Below are 21,739 nucleotides of genomic sequence, written 5' to 3' on the forward strand. Positions count from 1 at the left end.
TGAAGCAGACAATATGCTACTACAATGTGAGGGACAGTGTTGGGTGTATACTGCAAGGCAATCCTGGAACTATTTAGGCACTGGATCGTTTTTTTAAGCATCCCAATGGTTTGCCCCATTCTTATCCCTGTCCTCATATGTGCTTCATTGTAGCATACCTCCGCAGCACTGCTGGCCCTATGAAGAGCCATCCTGAGCCGTGGGAGTATCAGATATCTCATCACCCAGCAGCCACCCTTGGTTGCATATGGGGACAAATACTGCTTCAGCTTTTATAAAGTTTCAAACCGGATTCCAAGTACTTGTTAGCTTTTGCCGAGTCTGGGGTGAGGGTGGGGGTGCAGAGGATATGCCAGACAAAAAGAAAATGATAGGAAACCAAAAGTGGAGGCACAAAGAGGTGACTCTGGGCAAGAGGTGCAGTGGCACAGCACCTGATCCCCCTGTCTGAAGGCTAAAAATGTGAAGGCACCACTACATGAGGTGGATGTGAGGACGGTTACCTGCATGGCACTTCAGGACATCCTCCCCAGAAGGCAACGCTGCCCTATCCTCCTTCTTAGGCAGTCCCTCGGAACCGAGGATGACTTGCTTCCACATTAAAAATGAGTTCTCAGGTGACTGATGAGTCCAATGCGGGACCTACAGTCTCTGTCACAGGTGGGGCAGATGGTGGTTGAAGGGGCGGGTGGGTGGGGTGCTTGGGTTGACGTGCGCTCCTTGCGCTGCCTGCGCTTGGCTTCCGCTTGCTCCCGGCGAAGAGACTCGAGGTGTTCGGCACCTTCCCGGATGCTTCTCCTCCATTTTGTGCGGTCTTGGGCCAGGGATTCCCAGGTGTCGGTGGGGATGTTACACTTTTTCAAGGAGGCTTTGAGGGTGTCCTTCAAGCGTTTCCTCTGCCCACCTGGGGCTCTCTTGCCGTGCCGGAGCTCCGAGTAGAGCGCTTGTTTTGGGAGTCTCGTATCGGGCATGCGGACAATGTGACCCATCCATCGGAGCTGATTGAGTGCGGTCAAAGCTTCGATGCTGTGGATGTTGGCCTGAGCAAGAACACTGACGTTGGTGCGCCTATCTTGCCAATGGATTTGCAGGATCTTGCGGGGGCAGCGTTGCTGGTACTGCTCCAGTGCTTTGAGGTGCCTGCTGTACATGGTCCATGTCTCTGAGGCATACAGCAGGGCGGGTATCACTGCTGCACTGTAGACCATGAGCTTAGTGCCGGGTTTGAAGCTACCCTATGCTTGTCAGAATGCAGCGTCTAAATTCAATCTGAATACGTGGGTGCATTTATAATGCTCCACATTCCTGGGAAACCTCGGACCAAAGGAACATTCTGCATCATGTTCTGCAGATGCCTCCTTTCCGAAGGTGCAAAAAATGAACTTGTTGTCTATTGCAAACACTTAATACAGCTGTGGTAAGCTGACATATATTACCAGCGATGGCCTGGAAGGATCCGATGGCATAAAAACTACTGCACAGCCACAGGATAAGCCATCCTTGTGTTCCAAGTTATTCACAGGCTAGCCTGCAGCAGATGGCATGGCTTTGAGCCGGTCTGTCTTGTGAAGTGGAGGTAGCAATGATAGGCCACCTGTAACATGTAATGGTAAGGGCGGGGTCAGTAAGGGCTTGTTGGGGTATTGATCGGTGTGGGCATAATGGTGTCACTGCTCCTACATTTGTTGCCCCTCCATGAAATTGCCATCCAGATCCTGCAGTGCTACCAGAACCTCAAACAAAATTCCAATCCTCACCGTCTCGTTTGCTGCTATTTAAATTTCACCCGCAACCAAGAATATCAGAGGAAAATACTGGAAAAAAGGAAATAAAAAGTGCAAAAAAAGCATAATTCCCAGCAGATTAGGTGCCCTCCCCCGATCGTGCATCAGTGCTGCAGGACATGCTCAGGTTTGTTCCCGGTTGGAATTGTGGCTCATGCAAATATGCAGCCTTTTTGTTTTGGTCTTTATGGGGATAATTTTCCAAGTATGTCCTGGTGGTGAAGAAACCTCGCTCACTGTCAGCACATACTGGAAAATTGCAGGCTGCTTTCAATATGTGCTGATGGCGGTCAGGGTGCTTCACTACTGGTTAGGGTTGCCAACTCTGGTCGGAGATGTTCTAGGACATCTGACCACGTGACATGTGATGACTTGCAAAAAATTTTTTAAAACTTATTCACGGGATGTGGGCGTCGCTGGCAAGGCCAGCATTTATTGCCCACCTCTAATTGCCCTCGAGAAGTTGGTGGTGAGCTGCCTCTTGAACCGCTGCAGTCCGTGTGGTGACGGTACTCCCACAGTGCTGTTAGGGAGTTCCAGGATTTTGACCCAGCGATGATGAAGGATCGGAGATATATTTCTAAGTCAGGATGTTGTGTGACTTGGAGGGCAACTTGGAGATGCTGGTGTTCCCATGCGCCTGCTGCACTTGTCCTTCTAGGTGAAAGAGGTTGCGGGTTTGGGAAGTGCTGCTGAAGAAGCCTTGGTGAGTTGCTGCAGTGCAGCTTGTAGATGGTACACACTGCAGCCACGGTACACCAGTGGTGGAGGGAGTGAATGTTTAAGGTGGTGGATGGGGCGCCAATCAAGCGGGCTGCTTTGTCCTGGATGGTGTCGAGCTTCTTGAGTGTTGTTGGAGCTGCACTCATCCAGGCAAGTGGAGAGTATTCAATCAGACTCCTTACTTGTGCCTTGTAGATGGTGGAAAGGCTTTGGGAAATCAGGAGGTGAGACACTGTCCACAGAATACCCAGCCTCTGACCTGCTCTTGTTGCCACAGAATTTATGTGGCTGGTCCAGTTAAGTTTCTGGTCAATGGTGACCCCCAGGATGTTGATGGTGGGGGTTTCAGTGATGGTGATGCTGTTGAATGTCAAGGGGCATTGGTTAGACTCTCCTTGTTGGAGATAGTCATTGTCTGGCACTTGTGTGGTGCGAATGTTACCTGAACGTCTTCCAGGTCTTGTTGCATGAGGCATGGACTGCTTCATTATCTGAGGAGTTGGGAATGGCACTGAACACTGTGCAGTCATCGGCGAACATCCCCACTTTTGACCTTATGATGGAGGGAAGTTCATTGATGAAGCAGCTGAAGATGGTTGGGCCTAGGACACTGCCCTGAGGAACTCCTGCAGCAATGTCCTGGGGCTGTGATGATTGACCTCCAACCACCACAACCATCTTCCTTTGTGCTAGGTATGACCCCAGCTAGTGGAGAGTTTTCCCCCCGATTCCCATTGACTTCAGTTTTACTAGGGCCCCTTGATGCCACACTCATTGGATTTGTCCTGCTTTTTGTGGACAGGACATACCTGGGCAGTTTTCCACATTGTCGGATAGGTGCTAGTGTTGTAGCTGTACTGGAACAGCTTGGCTAGAAGCGCAGCTAGTTCTGGGGCACAAGTCTTCAGCACGATAGCCGGGATGTTGTTGGGGCCCATAGCCTTTGCTGTATCCAGTGCCCTCAGCCGTTTCTTGATATCACGTGATGTGAATCGAATTGGCTGAAGACTGGCTTCCGTGATGGTGGGGACCTCAGGAGGAGGCTGATATGGATCATCCACTCGACACTTCTGGTTGAAGATGGTTGCAAACACTTCAGCCTTGTCTTTTGCACTGGCGTGCTGGGCTCCACCTTCATTGAGGATGGGGATATTCATGGAGCCTCCTCCTCTAGTTAGTTGTTTAATGGTCCACCACCATTCACGACTGGTTGTGGCAGGACTGCAGAGCTTTGATCTGATCTGTTGATTGTGGGATCGCTTAGCTCTGTCTGTCTATAGCATGCTGCTTTCGCTTTTTAGCATGCATGTTGCAGCTTCCCCAGGTTGGCACCTCATTTTTAGGTATGCCTGTTGTCGCTCCTGGCATGCTCTTCTACACTCCTCATTGAACCAGGGTTGGTCCCCTGGCTTCATGGTAATGGTAGAGTGAGGGATATGCCGGGCCATGAGGTTACAGATTGTGGTGGAATACAATTCTGCTGCTGCTAGTGGCCCACAGCTCCACATGGATGCCCAGTTTTGAGTTGCTTGATCTGTTCTGAATCTGAAATATTACCCCATTAACCTTATAAAGGTTGGGTCCTCTGTAGTTGAGTATCTTTGTAGTTTCGTGCCAGCAGCTGTTGTGTGCAAAGTTCCGAGAACCAGGAGGCCACCCGGCAAAGAAGGGAAACCGAGGGCAGGGCAGAGGGGAAACCAAAGGTGGGCGAGCAATTTGGCAGGGAGGAAACCAGAGGAATTTTGATTCCACCAGTAACTAGTAGTAACTCCCTGAAATTACAACGTTAATTAATAGTAACACTGGTAACACTCAGATTACCCCCATAACCAAGAGTAATACGATAGCTCACTGATAGACTATATATAACTGGTAGTTATATGTCTAATGCCTTGATAGCCTACCTGTAATGAGTACTCATCCTATAAACTGCTGATATTCACCCTGTAATTACAGCCAGAATTCCCCTGCACAAAGTGCGGTCAGGCTCCACTGTCGATGCCACTTTTAATAGGCCCCATTTTTCTCCCTATCTCCATGGACTCAGATTCCGTGTGAAGGTGACAACTCTGAACTGGGAGCCTCAGTCAAAGTCAATCTGTACTTGGGCTTCACAGGTCAAAACCGGCTGGTACAGGCCAACCTGAATCAAAGTGAAAGATCACACAAAGGGCAGTGGGCTCAGTGTTTGAGGCTCTTCTCACAGGGCACATCGTCTTAAACTCAGCTCAGCACCAACAGTTTTGAACCACTCCCTGGGCTCAGACTCAATAAAGGAGAGTTTTCATAGAATTATAGAATTTACGACACAGGAGGAGGCCAATCGGCCTCCAGTGCCTGTGCTGGTAATGGGGCTCTCTCTTGTAACACCATTCCTCGCAGCAACTTCTATATTCCTCCTTTTCAAATACTAATCCCACTCCCTTTTAAATAATATTCTAGTCTCTGGCTCAACAGCCACTTGAACCACTTCGATAGTGGTGAGCATCCCATGGTCTATTAGCCCTCAGTTCAAAAACCTTCCTTCTCCATTCCCACTTGGTTCTGCCAGTGAGAATCTTCAGACTCCGTCCTCTTTTCCCCCATTTGCCCATCAGTAGAAACAATATTTAAATATGTATCTCCAGTAAAGTCCTCAGGTTTCACTCACCCCTTTACTGGCTGCTCCTCTCTCGGTGCTGCTCCCACTCACCACGTTGCTCCTGCTACTGCTCCCGGCTCTGCAGGAAATGCTAGGCCTCTCACCCATCGCATTACCCAGTCACCATCTCTCCTCCCGCCTGAGCCGCAATCCCCCGATCACCATTCCCTAGTCGCCAACATCCCCAGACCACCTTTCCCCAGTCTCTAACGTTCCCCATCTCCCAACACCCATTCCTAAGTCTCCCTCTTTCCTCCAAGCTATCATCCTCCAACATCCCATCCCCAGTCTCCCTCTTCCCTGACCCCTCATCCCTGATCCCCAGACTCCCGGCAACCAGCTGATCCTATTTCCGGTCACCCCTGTAAGCAGTTTTTGATCCTAGCCCAATTGCTAGACGGATGGTTCGAATCGCCCCCGCCTTACGAAAGGTCTATACCCGGGAATTATTATTCAGAGTGTAAATGGAATAAGTCACGGACAGGAATGCTTCGGTGAAAAATCATACTTATATTTATTTGGTCTAACATACACTGGCTAAAACATGCACTACTAAACGAAATCCCTGTCTCTGTGGAGAATAAGATCCAGGTTACAAACAACATACATACAGTACACAACTGGGGACTATAACATGCAGTAATTCCCTTGTTGCTATGGTGGACTCTAACTCCTCCCCTACCAATGAATTACCCAGTCGCATAAACCCCTTCACCTGGCTGAACCAAACGAAGCTTCCACCCCAGAATAGCCCAAAAAAAACTTCACTTCTGAGAAAAACCCTGAGCCCTTACACCTCACCCAGCTCGCCTGGGATATCTGGTTTCCGGCTTGGGGCACTCGAGACCATGCTTACCACCACACACAGTCGGTCTCGATCACTTCGCTCAGCGGCTCCTTCCTCTGGTACTTCTTGTTAGGTCGATCTTGGTGGAGCGAGAGAAAGAATGGTGCAAAACATAAAACATAGAAGATAGGAGCAGGAGTAGGCCATTCGGCCCCTCGAGCCTGCTCCGCCTATCAATGCGATCACGGCTGATCATCCAAACTCAGTACCCGGTCCCTGCCTTCTCCCCCTATCCCTTGAACCCTTTAGCCTTAAGAAATATATCTAACTCCTTCTTGAATATATTTAATGAATTGGCCTCAACTGCCTTCTGTGGTGGAGAATTCCACAGGTTCACCACTCTCTGGGTGAAGAAATTCCTCCTCATCTCTGTCCTAAATGGCTTACCCCTTATCTTTAGACTGTGACCCCTGGTTCTGGACTCCCCGGCCATCGGGAACATCCTCCCTGCATCTAGTCTGTCTAGTCCTGTTAGAATTTTATAAGTTTCAATGAGATCCCCTCTCATTCTTCTAAACTCCAGCGAGTATAAGCCAAATCGACCTAATCTCTCCTCATATGTCATTCCTGCCATCCCAGGTATCAGTCTGGTGAATCTTCGCTGCACTCCCTCCATGGCAAGAACATCCTTCCTCAGATAAGGATCTATCTTTATAGGAGTCTGGCTACCCCTATCTTTCCCATCAATCTTTAAAATCCTTTTGTTTCTAAGCACTCCGGTGCTTAGTCAGTGATGGGTCATCATCGGACCCATGAGTATTCCGTGATTGGATTAATGGGCCTAAGTCTGGGACATATCTTTCGGTCTTTGTGTTGGGAAAAACTGGCTCCTCTTCGGCTGGCTGAGGCTAGTGGGTTCATTGTTCTGCTTCTCTTCTGAGATGGAGGTGAGAAGTGCTTTTGCATAGTAGTCTAATAAGTTCAAGTTCAATGGCCCCCTTCCTTTTTCCAGGACTGTCGGGCGAACCCATACATTCTGGATGACTGACAGTTCTTTTGTCACAGCCAACTGCCATGCGTTCTCTGGAGTTTTAACAAGCCAGTCTCCCACGCATCTGCACAGGGCGATCCCACCACAGGGAAAACACCCTCAGCCCACAAAGTCCACAAAAATATTCTCGACTGAGTCCATTCTTCAAACAGAGACTTTGCGATCTCTTCACCCCTAAGCGTCGGCTGGCTCTCTGCAGTGACGGGAGTTGATGTCATGGAATGAGGGGCAAAGTTGCCCCAGGTTGCTAGCAGCAGTCATGCCCCATTCCGAGAAACTCCTGGAAAATCTGGGCTGGTAGGCAACCCTACTCCTTAGAAAATTTAGGCTTACATTTCATATTAAAATGGGCTCAACTTAGTCCTTCATCCTCACTGAAGGAATTTTCAAGGGAGCAGTTGTTCACTTATGAAAGGGAGGTAAGAAGCAGTTCATATCAATCAATATGTATTGAATATCCCCATGGTTGTAATAGTTATAGCTGTAAACAGAGAACATCATCAGGGAACAGTCTACAGAAGATACATATCGGCTCGTAGGGAAGGGGTGACATGGAATGTATTAAGGGGAATACAGGAAACTCTTTGGTATCTGGCACTGACGGGACCGGGATGGTGCTGGTTGATAAAAATTTCCGGATATCAGAGAGGTATATCTACGAGGCTATTTTTAACAAACAAAAATTTAAAAAATCAAGAAATGTGCAGTATAATTGGGTACTCACCTACAGAATGTTGTGTTAAATGGATGGTGGAAGATGCTTGATTAAGTACAGTAATGCCAGTTGAGGGTAATCCATAACTCTTTAATTACTTAACAGTAAAACAAAACTTATAAACGACTGTATGCTATAGTTTTGGGAGTGAGAATTGTGCCGGTTATTAGAGAGTTCCCAATAGAGCCAAGATACTTAGGGGGAGAAATTCATAGATACATAGATACATAGAAGATAGGAGCAGGAGTAGGCCATTCGGCCCTTCGAGCCTGCTCCGCCATTCAATGAGATCATGGCTGATCATTCAAATTCAGTACCCTGTCCCTGCCTTCTCCCCATATCCCTTGATCCCTTTAGCCTTAAGAAATATATCCAACTCCTTCGTGAATATATTTAATGAATTGGCCTCCACCGCCCTCTGTGGCAGAGAATTCCACAGGTTCACCACTCTCTGGGTGAAGAAATTCCTCCTCATTTCAGTCCTAAATGGCTTACCCCTTATCCTTAGACTATGACCCCTGGTTCTGGACTCCCCGGCCATCAGAAACATCCTTCCTGCATCTAGTCTGTCCAGGCCTGACAGAATTTTATAGGTTTCGATGAGATCCCCTCTCAATCTTCTAAACTCCAGTGAGTATAAGCCCAATCGACCCAATCTCTCCTCATACGTCATTCCTGCCATCCCAGGTAGCAGCCTGGTGAATCTTTGCTGCACTCCTTCCAAGGCAAGAACGTCCTTCCTCAGATAAGGCGACCAAAACTGCACACAATACTCAAGGTGCGGTCTCACCAAGGCCCTGTACAACTGCAGCAAGACATCCTTGTTCCTGTACTCGAACCCTCTTGCTACGAAGGCCAACATACCATTTGCCTTCTTAACCACCTGCTGCAGCTGCATGCTTACCTTCAGCGACTGGTGCACAAGAGCACCCAGGTCTCTTTGCACTTCCCCTTCTCCCAATCTATTGCCATTCAAAAAATAATCTGCCTTCCTGTTTTTGCCACCAAAGTGGATAACCTCACATTTATCCACATTATAGTGCATTTGCCATGTTTCTGCCCAATCACCCAACCTGTCCAAATCATACTGGAGTTTCACAACATCCTCCTCACAGCATACCCTCCCACCCAGCTTTGTGTCGTCTGCAAATTTGGAGATATTACATCCAATTCCCTCATCCAGATCATTAATATATATTGTGAACAGCTGGGGTCCTAGGACCGATCCTTGCAGTACCCCACTAGTCACTGCCTGCCACTCGGAAAACGACCCGTGTATTCCAACTCTTTGCTTTCTGTCCGCCAACCAGTTCTCTATCCAAGTCAATACCTTGCCCCCAATCCCATGTGCCTTAATTTTGCACGCTAATCTCTTATGCGGGACCTTATCGAAAGCCTTCTGAAATTCAGTAGGCTGCGCCACCCATTAGCGCCTTAAGAGCGCACTAAGTGGGTCGCAAGCCAACTGGCGCCCGGGCGCGGCACTGCCCACGCCTCCCGCTAAATTCCGCGGGACATTAGTGGCGGCGCTAACTGTTAGCGCTGCGCCGCTGCCGATGACGTCATCGGTGTGCGCAGTGCCTCGCTGACGCCCCAGCCGCGATATTTGGCAGCGCCCCCTGATATACCGCTGGACGCTACCTGCGGCCGGGGAGGCGCAAATTAAAGGCGAGGTGCGGGGCGGCCATTTTTGTTGTTGGCCGCCTGCCAGCACCTGCCTGCGCTCCCGTCCCCGGCCACCTGAACCCCCCCCCCTCCCACAGAGTGCCGGCTGCGCTCCAAGAGCCCGGCACTTCTCCTCGGTGCCGGGCTCTTTTGCCTGCACTCCCGATCCTCGGGGGCCCAGTTGGGCCCCAGATCGCGCTGCTCAAGGCCCCTCCCCTTTAAAAAGGGGAGGAAGGCCTGCAATACCACAGCGCGACTCTGCGGCACGTAGCACCACGATATTCACTCGCAGCGCCCCAAGAGGGATGCGTGGCGCCTCCAGTAGTGCCGCGCTTCCCTTTGGGGTGCAACAACTCAATTTCCGGTGCGGGGGCGCGAATGTTTCCGGGGCGCTACTTTTAGCGCCCTGGCGAGGCTGGCGCCCCAAACGGGGCTATACTCAATTTTTCCCCCTTAATTTTGTGGAAGCAGTGCATCTTGCATCTCACAGATTACTGACATAGTTTTATTCATGAATGACTCATCCACTGATTTGGTAACGAAAACCATGTATGCTCCCCGTTAATTTCATTTTTGTAATCCGATGGAGGAGTTATAGATAGGTAGATGTTTTCAATACTCTCTTTAATGAACTTCAATCTCTAGATTCAAGGTTTATGTGAGGAAATGGAAACATTCCAAATAGGGGCAATATGTTGTTCTGGTGACTGCATCAGTTAAATGAATCATGCCAAGGTAACAATCAACTTGTTTCTCCTTGTAATTATCTGCAAGTTTAGGATCATTATAAAATCTTATCTTTACCTTCCAAAGCACATTGCCAAATCTCCAGCCAAATAAAAGGAATGAAGTAAAACAAGTTCATAATCAATGAAGCACAGCCCATGCACAATCTGGAGATATGGATTTTAATCTCTTTCTGCACATATATCTTAGTTTCCTTTGTGACATTCTTATGTACACTATGATGAAAGCAATATTATTATTTAATAATTTATTAGCTTGTGAGTGCAATCCTTCAAGAATACAATGATATAAAGGGAGTCGATCTCCCTTCTGCATTTTGAACTTTCAGTGGGAACCAAATATGAATAGTAAAAGGGTAGTCAAAGGAAGGCTGGGGCCAATTAGGGACCAAAAAGGAGACCTTCTTGTGGAGGCAGAGGGCATAGCTGAGATACTACATGAGCACTTTGATTAATGATAGTCAGCACAGATTGAGTTCTTTAATGAAGTAACAGAGAGGGTTGATGAGGGTAGTGCATTGATGTTGTGTATATGAACTTTCAAAAAGTGTTTGACAAAGTACCACATAATATACTTGTAAGCAAAATTAAAGGGATTAAGGGGTCAGTGGCAGCGTGGATACAAAATTGGCTAAGGGACAGCAAGCAGAGTGTAGTGTTTTTCAGACTGGAGGGAAGTATACAGTGTTGTTCCCTTGGGGTTGGTATTAGGACCACTGCTCCCTTTTGATATATATTAATGAACTGGACTTGTGTATACAGGACATAATTTCAAAGTTTGCAAATGACATGAAACTCGGAAATGTAGTAAACAATGAGGAGGAGAGTAACAGACTTCAGGAGGACATAGACAGACTGGTGAAATGGGCAGAGACATGGCAAATGAAATTTAATGCAGAGAAGTGTAAAGTGATTCATTTTGGTAGAAAGAATGAGGAGAGGCAATATAAACTAAATGGTACAATTTTAAAGAGAGACCTTGGGGTGTATCTACACAAATCTTTGATGGTGGCCAGACAAGTTGAGAAGGCTGTTAAAAGAGCAAATGGGATCCTTGGCTTTATAAACAGAGGCACAGAGTACAAAAGCAAGGACGTTATGCTAAACCTTTATAAAACACTAGGAAAAATCAACTGGAGTACAGGTTTCAATTCTGGGCACCACACTTTAGGAGGGATGTCAAGACCTTAGAGGGTGCAGAAGAGATCTACTAAAATGATGCCAGGGATGAGGGAACTTCAGTTATGTGGAGAGACTAGAGAACCTGAGCTTTTTCTCCTTAGAGTAGAGAAGGTTAAGATGAGATTTGATAGTGGTGTTCAAAATCATGAATGGTTTTGATAGAGTAAATAAGGAGAAACTGTTTCCAGCGGCAGAAGGGTCGGTAACCAGAGGACACAGATTTAAGGTAATTGGCAAAAGAACCTTTGGCGACATGAGGATTTTTTTTTTTAGGCAGCAAGTTGTTCTGATCTGGATTGCATTACCTGAACGGGTGTTGGAAGCAGATTCAATAGTAACTTTCAAAAGTGAATTGCAAAAAAAAAATACAAGGTTATGGGGAAAGAGCAGGGGAGTGGGATTAATTGGATAGCTCTACCAAAGAGCCGGCACAGGCACGATGGGCTGAATGGCCTCTTTCTGTGCTGTATCATTCAATGATTCTATTCACATTCTTTTTAATGAATTTATCGTGGGCAGTTTTGCACACAGGAAACCTCTCTATTTGGCACTGAACTCAACTGAGAATGACAAAACTCATTTTATTTTAGATTTAACTTGCCTCTATTGATCATTGCAATAGTTATGAACTTTGATCTTCAAAGGTGAGAGCAGTAGCTCAGATCATGTTTGTTGTAAATCCGATAATTTTTTTAGGCAGCAGTTACTCTACTGGTAATCACATTACAGTTTTTTTTTTCTCTCCTTGTTTTTCTCCCCTCCCGTCCCCATCTCTCCTGACATATAGTTTCATGGACACCAGGCATGCTTCAGTGCCGCTCCCAAGTGGCCATTATCCCTGTGTGATCCTTCACACTGGGTGTTAGCAGGCGAGATATGTCACAGCAATGCCTGATCTTGTCCTCACATGTGCACTTCCAGCAGGGATTGATGAGCAGATTGAATTTAATACAGAGAAGTGTGAGGTGATGCATTTTAGCAGAAGGAACAAGGAGAGGCAATATACACTTAATGGCACAGTTTTAAAGAGTGTGCAGGGATAGAGGGACCTGAGAGTTAATGTGCAGAGGTCCCTGAAGGTGGCAGGACATATTGAGAGAGTGGTTGGCAAAGCATATGGGATCTTGGGCTTCATAAATAGAGGTATTGAGTACAAAAATAGAGAAGTTATGCTGAACCTTTATAAAGCGCTGGCTAGGTCACAACTGGAGTATTGCGTCCAGTTCTGGTCACCACACTTTAGGAAGGATGTGAAGGCACTTGAGAGGGTGCAGAGGAGATTTACCAGAATGGTTCCAGGGATGGAGGATCTTAGCTACAAGGACAGGTTGGAGAAGCTGGATTTGTTTTCATTAGAGCAAAGGAGGTTGAGGGTTGATTTGATAGAGGTGTACAAGATTATGACGGGTTTGGATAGGCTAGACGGGGAAAGACTGTTCCCACTAGTTGATGGTACAAGGACTAGGGAACACAGATTTAAGGTTTTGGGCAAGAGATACAGGGGGATGTGAGGAAAAACTTTTTTACGCTGCGAGTGGTGAGGACCTGGAACTCGCTGCCAACGGAAGTGGTGGAAGCGGAGACACTCAATGTTTTCAAGGGGAGACTGGATAGGCACTTGAGGGAAATAAACTTGCAGGGCTACGGGATAGAGCAGGGGAATGGGACTGACAGGATTGCTCTACAGAGAGTCGGCACGGACTCAATGGGCCAAATGGCCTCCTTCTGTGCCGTTGTGACTCTATGACTCTATAATGATTGGGGGCAGGAACCCTGTCCAGTTTTTCTTCCTAACCCAGGAGTACTCAGTACTGAGGCCTTCGTAGTGTCCCTACAGTTCTGATTAGGAAAATCATCCACAGCCCCCCACTGCTGACCAGTGACTACTGGCAAAATGTAAATATGTTTCGATCAGGCTCAGGCTTGGGTGATACTCCCCCTGATCAAATAGCCTGCTGACACTTACTATCCAGGCTCCCACAAGAAGAATGGCAACTTGTGCAGGATACCAGAGGGTTGCCAGCGCCCATGAAACTACCACAAGATTGAGCACCTTCTGGGGAGGAGGGAAGAACAGAGAAAAGACGAGTTACGTTCATGCAATCTGTTGAACCAGGAATGAGACTGTAAACAAAATAAAATGATCATCCAGAAGTAATTATTAAATCAACATTTGGGCTTCACTAGAACAAGCGCCTCGATTTCAAAATTCTCCTCCTTGTTTTCAAATCCCTCCAATGGCCTCACCCCTTCCTATCTCTGTAATCTGCTTCAGCCCCACAACCCCCCGAAATATCTGCGCTGCTCTAATTCTGCCCTCTTGAGCATCCCTGATTATAATCGCTCAACTATTGGTGGCTGTGCCTTCTGTTGCCTGGGCCCTAAGCTCTGGAATTCCCTCCCTAAACCTCTCTGCCTCGCTACCTCTCTTTCCTCCTTTAAGATGCTCCTTAAAACCTACCTCTTTGACCAAGCTTTTGGTCACCTGTCCTAATTTATCCGTATGTGGCTGGGGGCCAAATTTTTTGTCTTAAAATACACCTGTGCAGCGCCTTGGGACATTTTACTACGTTAAAGGTGCTATATAAATACAGGTGGTTGTTGTTGTAGCGATTATAACAGCAGGTTTTTCCAGTCAAAACCTTTGCTGACAGCAGAGTTTTAGTATATGTAAATGTAAATTGTTTGTACAACTGAAATGCCGCTATTTTATGAGGCACAAGCTTCACATGCCATGGAGAAAGAACAAAAATTGCAAACAACTTGTGAATTTATAAATATTTGCGTTTTGGGACTATTTATATTTTAAATGAATTTTAAATTAACTTTGGTAATGTATCATCATTTTATACAGCGGAATTGAAAAGCGGGCTTTTTTTTGTAATAATGGGTGAACAATCCGCAGCACCAGTTTTACATCCAGGCAGCAAATTGAAAATCTGCCCCACCATCTCACATCAGCACAGTCTCACACTAACACAGCACTTTGAGAGACGGCATCAACAAGTGATCAGTATCAAGGCTATTTCCAAAAGCCTAGTGTAGGATAATCAGTGGCATCCCAATTTAAACATGGTTACTTCCAAGTGATGGTCCTGCAGCAATCTTAGCAAAAACAATACTGCTAACCATGACCTTCAACCTGACATCACGCGTGCTGTCACTTTAGCAATAGAACTGTAGAATTCCCAGAAAAATGGCGTAAACGCTGTTTGCGTGGTTTCTGCCGGGTTTCTGCAGCTCTTCCACCAAAGTTACAGGGATGAGTAGGATAACCCCCGAGGAAACTTCCCCCCCCCCCAGCCCCGCCATAGTCATCTACAATACCCTTCTGTACCCACCTGACAATCATGCTAAGCATATACACAACACAATGCAAAATCATTCTCTCGAGAGATCATATTTTGGCCTTGCAAACACATTGTTGGAGAAAGCTATTTGTAATCTTCTAATGATTAAAAATATTTAACTCGGTTTTAATTCAATTTTAATTTAACGTGCACATTACATAAAATAACAAATATAATTGTGGAGTAAGTCAAAAGGTGAAAAAAAAATTGTGGATCTTTCCACACTATCTTGCCATAATCAGGCTGTCTGCCTATTAGGCACTAATAAGGATACAAACCTAATTAAAAATAAATTATTACCTGGCAGTATGTTAAATTCAATCCTTTGACCTATGAGCTGTGCTGATGCTTTGGGGGGATTTTTTCAGGGGGTCAGCGGGTGCGTTTGGTGGTGGGTTGGGTGGGAAAAAAAATGTTCTGACAGTGGGTAGGGAACCAGCTGTCCACCCACTGCCACACTAGTTTACCAGATGTTGGTCTGTCAGTGCTGAACAGACCCAGCAGCAGGCGGCGGGGGAGGCAATTTAAGTAATTAAGACCTTGTTAACAGCCTGTTAAAGAGAATTTTAAGCTCACCTTTAAATTTTACGAGGTCGCCCATGGGTTCTACACTGCTTGGGGATCATGTCTGGTAAGGAGGTCAGGAGTTGTGTTAGCATTAAATCATCTCTTTACTTGACAGCTGCAAATGTGGTATAAAAGCTCCCATCTCACTGCTGTTGCTTACTGCATTTGGAAGACAGATTGAACTTTATGCAAGTTGCAAGTGTTTGGAGTAAGCTCTGTATCCAGTGTCACCTCATTGGAACAACCTCTCTCACCATTGACAGTTCACCTGCCATCTATTCCATCAGCATCGGTGCCCTTGAAACTCCCACCTTGATCCTCAGAATCCCACCACGATCAGCTCCAACACCAGCAGCACCAGGCACACCAGCAGTACCAACAACAACACCAACCTTCTCCACAATCAACTGATGCTGCACAGGACACAGGGCATCAGCACCCGACCACATTGCTGTCTGGGACGCCAGGGATGGCCTCACCATGGCCAGATTTACTTCACTTTTGACGCTGTACACCCTGGTTGTCACATGATGTGCCAGGTTGGCACCACTCCACACCAACATCATAAAGCTTCCCTACAATGCCCAAGCCATTCCTTCCACACTCATCATCATTGCGGGGGCTACGTTAAGTCTCGCCATTCACTGCAACTCATGAAGCTACTTCTAAAGGTGCACACAAATCTGTCCAAGAATGCAAAGTGTTGAAAATAAAGATTTAAATGTTTGACAGCACATTAACAGAAACCTCACATGAACAATGGCTAAAACACACAAGTGTCTACCCTTGTGTGTTTGTTGGTATGATTGGACTAGGATGAGGGTGAGTGTGAGGGTGGCTAGTGAGATGGGGAAGTGATAATGTAGATAGAGAGGGATGGGTGGAGGTGCAAGGTAAGTTGGTGTAAGGATGTGCAGGAGTAGGGTAGGGAAGGCAGAGTGATGGGGATGTGATGAGTGGCACAGCAGGATGAGGCTGAGTGTGGCTTTGCAGTAACGTTTTGTGATCTACTGAGATCATTGAAAGGTTTGCCCCACTGCAGCCTGGTCCTCCTGATGACATCCCTGCTTGTGTCTTCCTGTGCAATGTGCAACCAGGCTGTGTTGGTCTCCTGGGGAGGTCTCTTCCGCCCATTGGAAGGGAAGAGAACCTCCCTGCATGCTGTGACTCCCTATGGAGGGAGTCATGGGAGAGCCTGGGTGCAGCTGGGTACCTCTGTGCAGTGCTTGTCAGTGTTTGCAGCACCTCAGTGCTGTAGAACACTGACAGCACAACTGTCAAAATAAATTTGCATATGGTCCCTTTAAGGAAACTGGCTGATGACGCATCATCAAGTGATGTCATCAAGTGATGTCATCAGACCCGCTTCCTTCAATTGGCCGGCAAATGCGCTGGGCGGGCTTCACAAGCTCAATCAACGTAAAATCATTTTGGACAGTGGGCTGGAGACAGCAGCGAGGTCGGGACCACCACCAACCCCGGCCGCACCATACCGGACTCGCCGAGATAGGGGAAATCGCGGCCTCCGTCACTCCTAGATTGCTTCATGTTACTATTGTTCTGCCCCTTAGTTTAGTGTCATTTGTCAATTTTACCAACTGACGTTCTGTTTCCAATCCTGGGACTAGGGACAGGGTCACTGGCAAGGCTTAGAAGTTAAGCAGAGCCAGGCCTGGTTAGTACCTGGAGGGGTGACCATCAGGGAAGACAAGGTCACAGAAGGAGCCCCGAGGAGGGGCGGTTGGTGAGAAGGTCACAGAAGGAGCCCCGAGGAGGGGCGGTTGGTGAGAAGGTCACAGAAGGAGCCCCGAGGAGGGGCGGTTGGTGAGAAGGTCACAGAAGGAGCCCCGAGGAGGGGCGGTTGGTGAGAAGGTCACAGAAGGAGCCCCGAGGAGGGGCGGTTGGTGAGAAGGTCACGGAAGGAGCCCCGGGAGGGGCAGCTGGTGACTTGGGCTGAAGATTGTCGGACAGGAGGAATGGTGGAAATGGAATGGCGGCGCGCACAGACGCAGCGGCTTTGCTTCTCCCAGGACGGTGCTATTAATGTTAAATGTTATTTGTACTGGACTCATGGGAGCTTGCAAGATCACATTTTGTTGTTCATGTACTTGTGCATTGTACAATGACAATAAAGTTGAATTATTATTATTATTCATGTAGATCAGAAAAGTAGGGACTGCAGCACCATACTCATTACATCTCCCTAGCCTGACAATTGTCCCCATACTAATATTTGCTGCTTCCTCTTTTTCAACCAATTCATTATTCATCTAAGGTACCCGCTGTCTTCAGCATGTATAGCAGCCTTTCGTGTGGAACTTTACTGACAGCATTCTGCAATTCTGGGTATACTATAATCGGAGCTTTCCAACCTCCCTTTGAGATGTCACTTCCTCTAAAAAGTCAAGGAGGTTGGTCAGTCAGGATGGGTCCTCTTTTGAAACCCTGTTCATGACCATTCGCTAAGTTAATTTCATGTAGGTAATCCTTAAATTTGTGTGATATAGGAACAGGAGTAGGCCACTTGAGCCTGTTCCACCACTCAATTACATCAAACTAAATGGTATAATTTTAATGGGGGTTCAGGACCAGAGAGACCTGGGGTGTATGTATAAAATCATTGAAGGTGGCAGGACAATTTGAGAAGGCTGTTAATAAAGCATATGAGATCCTTGGCTTTATTAATGGAGGAATAGAGTACAAAGGCAAGGAAGTTATGCGAAATCTTTATAAAACACTGGTTAGGCCTCAGCTGGAGTATTGTGTTCAATCTGGGCACCCCACTTTCGGAAGGATTTCAAGGTCTTGGAGAGGGTGCAGAAGAGATTTACTAGAATGGTACCAGGGATGACAGACTTCAGTTATGTGGAGAGACTTGAGAAGCTAGGGTTGTTCTCTTTAGAGCAGAGAAGGTTAAGAGGATATTTGATAGATGTGTTCAAAATTATGAGGTATTTTGATAAGAGTAAATAAGGAGAAACTGTTTCCAGTGGCAGAAGGGTTGGTAACCAGAGGACACAGATTTAATGTGATTGGTAAAAGAACCTTTGGTGACATGAGGAAATATTTTTTTACGTGAGTTGTTCTGATCTGGAATGCACTGCCTAGTGGAAGCAGATTCAATTGTAACATTCAAAAGACAATTGGATAAATACTTGAAGGGGAAAATAACTGACAGGGCTATGGGGAAGAAGTGGGATTGATTGGATATCTCTGCCAGGAGCCGGCCCAAGCACAATAGGCCGAACGGCCTCCTTGCATGCTGCATCATTCTACGATTCTATGATTTTATGGCTGATTTGTATCTTAACTTCATTCACCCGCCTTGGTCCCATATCCTGTAATACCCTTCCTTATCTAACAAAAATCTATCAATCTGAGTTTTGACATTTTCAATTGCCTCAACAGCTTTCTGGGGAGAGAGTTCCAGCTTTCCACTGCCCTTTGTGTGAAGAAGTGGATCCTGACGGATCACATTATTGTGCACAACACAACTCCAAATTCAACACTGTATATGGTAGTTTAAACATTTACTTATTAATAGCGAATCCGAGGAGTGCGATGATCTCACATTCATTTCACAATAAACCAACATTGCTGATCCCACACATTGACACAACAGACAGCACAACAGCCAACCAGATCCACCTGTGATGCTTTAACCCAGCCTCCTGAAACGAGCCGTGTGAAGTGACTGGTGCCGAGCCAATCCATCAGCAACGCCCATCTTCCGCAACAGACTTTGTTTTATGGATGAGCGGCCAATCTTTCTTTTAATATGAAACACTGCACCGTAATCAAAAACATTCAAAGTTCAGTGTCCTTGAGAAACACGCCCACTTTTATTTTCACAATTCCTCAAAAACACTACAGAGACCCGGCACTCTGGATTATCTTTTATCCCGTTGGAAAGGTTCACCCACTTTAAAGTATTCCTCGTCAGGCAAAAAAGTAAGTGTCATTTCGTTTCTGCAGTGTAATAATTAGCTGAGAAATATGATTTGTCTGATACCGTTGACTAATATTACGGAAGTTCCTATATTTAAAAAAATCTCTTATTTAACTGGAAAATTTTGGGATAATGTGCAGTTTTTGGAGAATTATTGGAGCTGATTAAATACATGCCTAATTCTAGTGGAATACCGATTGAATCTGGTGTTGGGTACCTGATAGTCTTAAATCTTTTTAGGCAATAGCTGAATCTGGTCTGGCACAGAGTTGGTAAGAGTAAAATATGTACTGGAATAATGGCCTGGAAATCCCTGAATGGTACCCAAAATTACGCCCATTCCCACGCCCGTTCTTCCCATGTCAAATTATGCTCAAATTTCCTGCCGATCTAATTGGCATATTCCTGAACGTAAAATTGAATGTAAATCAGCGGGACGATGAATAAAAAGTTGTCAATTTAGTTATCAACAACAACTTGCATTTATATAGCGCCTTTAACGCAGTAAAACGTCTTGAGCAATGTTCCCCCTAAGGTGCGTGACTGCGCAGTAAATTTAAAGGGCCCGCGCAGGGAAAAAAAATTAGAGGGAGCATTGGTCTCAAGGCGCTTGATCTCACTTGGAAATTTAGGTGAGACAACCAGGTGATAAGTGATACGTGGGGATTTAGGAGTACATGTTCAGAGAACACAACAGCAAACTTGCCCATTGCCAGTGCGCCCTCAGATATTTTAGCCTTTATGGCATTCTTATAGGAGTGCAGCTAATGGGAGCTGGACGAGTCTTCCTTTATGGGATAAACCCCATTGTGTATATGCCTCCAGGTTTGAGGACCGATGACAATGTAGAAGTTAGGGAGCCAATTTTTTTTTGCGGGGGGAAGACATAAAACATGAAAATGATTGACAGCAAATGACCAGCTGGTCCATCAAGCCTGTCCCATACTGTCATGGTGCAACTTATGCACATCATGACCCCCCAATGCCACCACCAATGACCCCCCACCCCTCCCACTAGGCCACACAATCTCCTGGGAGAAGCAAAATAAAGAGAAAAAAATCACTGGCCAATTCTAGTGAAGCAGTTGGCGGCAGTTACTGCTCCACATTTCTACTAATATAGCAACTAGTTCTCTCCATTCATGGTATAGCACACTGTGACTGACATGCACCTTTAAAAGTAAAAGAGGGAGATTTACACATGGAAGCCACTCCCAGACAGGAGGGGAGAACTGGGCAATACAAAAGCATCTTTGGCTACTGAGTAGCATAGGCAGGAGTTGAGTCAATACAGTCAGCTTTTACTGTCTACATTTACATTCCAGTGGCCTTGGATATTGGCTTTCAATATTGCAAGTTTGCATTTTAAATGTTCTGACGAAAGGTCATCGACCTGAAACGTTAACTCTGTTTCTCTCTTCACAGATGCTGCCTGACCTGCTGAGTATCTCCAGCATTTTCTGTTTTTATTTAAGATTCCTAGCATCTGCAGTATTTTCTTTTTGCATTTTAAATGTAATTGTTAAAGAATTCCCACCCATGCTAGATGTGTTTGAGCACAGGCTGGAACTTGTAAGGCACATGGTAAATCTGTTAGGGGGTAGAGAGTGGATCCCGTGAGGTGCAGGCTGGATTTGCTAAGAAACAAACAGGACCTACTGCACTGTTTTTCATGTCCTCTTTCATTATTCCTTTTAATGCTTGAATTGTACACGAATATATTTCAAGTTGTTTGAAACTCAAACTTCCTCAATCATGAGACAGTTACATTTCTACAACAGGTGAAAAGATGCCAGAAAAATATATAAAAGGAAACACTAGTGAGGCTGCTGAAACCAAAGGCGATGTTGGTACTGATGAAAAAAAAGATGAAGAGAGGTGAGAAACTCTGCATGAAAGGGTGTGGAGAAATAACTGAAAGTAATTCAACCACTTATACTGTTATATAAATCATGTACTAGTTATGAAATCTGCATCTTTTATTTACTATTTTGATTGTGCAAAAAAGTACTCAATTAACCAATTCACTGATACACTCAATTTATATTGAAACATCACTTCCCATAAAATATTATATCTTGATCAAGCTGTACTTTGTTACTGTTTAGTTTGTCAATTTAATTGCATAATAATACGTACGTACAAAAGGAAGAGACCATCTGGCCCACCAAGTCTGCCCCACACATTCAGGATGCCTGAATTTATTCTATCTACAATGACATCCTCAGCCAATAGTCCAATTTAACTTTTTCCAAATCTATTTTGGTAAAATTAGCCCTCTTGAAATCAGGAGCCAGCACTAAATTGTCAGTATCATTTGCTTAGCTGATCAGATTAAATCTAATTACATTGCGATCACTATTGAAAATAATGGTAGTAAAAATATAATAATTAAGGATAATTATGCCCAAGTATAATTATGAATTAAAAGAAATTGTGCTCATGATTTTGTATTATTTTAGCCTTTCTTTAATAATCATTTTCTAACAATGTGAGGTTGGCAGGTTTTAACTGATTTCAGGAAATAGTATAACACATTTATTCTAATCAAATAACATCTGGAGAAATAAAACAGTAAA

At 45.7% G+C, this 21,739-nt stretch overlaps 1 protein-coding gene across 2 annotated transcripts in view; it reads left to right on the forward strand.

Annotated features, from left to right (window-relative positions):
- Positions 1–18,969: 18,969 nt before the first annotated feature.
- The window catches only part of LOC147117158 (phosphatidylcholine translocator ABCB4-like), a 30,983-nt gene continuing 28,213 nt past the window's right edge, over positions 18,970–21,739 (forward strand). The window contains exons 1-2 of one of the 2 annotated variants that reach the window (XM_085987910.1): positions 18,970–19,162; positions 20,942–21,038. In XM_085987910.1, coding sequence (XP_085844036.1) covers positions 20,950–21,038 — 89 coding nt within the window. In that variant the 5' untranslated portion in view covers positions 18,970–19,162; positions 20,942–20,949. The remainder of the gene's footprint in view (positions 19,163–20,941; positions 21,039–21,739) is intronic. The other variant, XM_085987909.1, reaches the window with a different exon arrangement.

The sequence above is a fragment of the Somniosus microcephalus genome, chromosome 5, assembly GCF_052327205.1.
Source record: "Somniosus microcephalus isolate GS21.2 chromosome 5, FLI_Smic_1.0, whole genome shotgun sequence".
Lineage (NCBI taxonomy): Eukaryota > Metazoa > Chordata > Chondrichthyes > Squaliformes > Somniosidae > Somniosus > Somniosus microcephalus.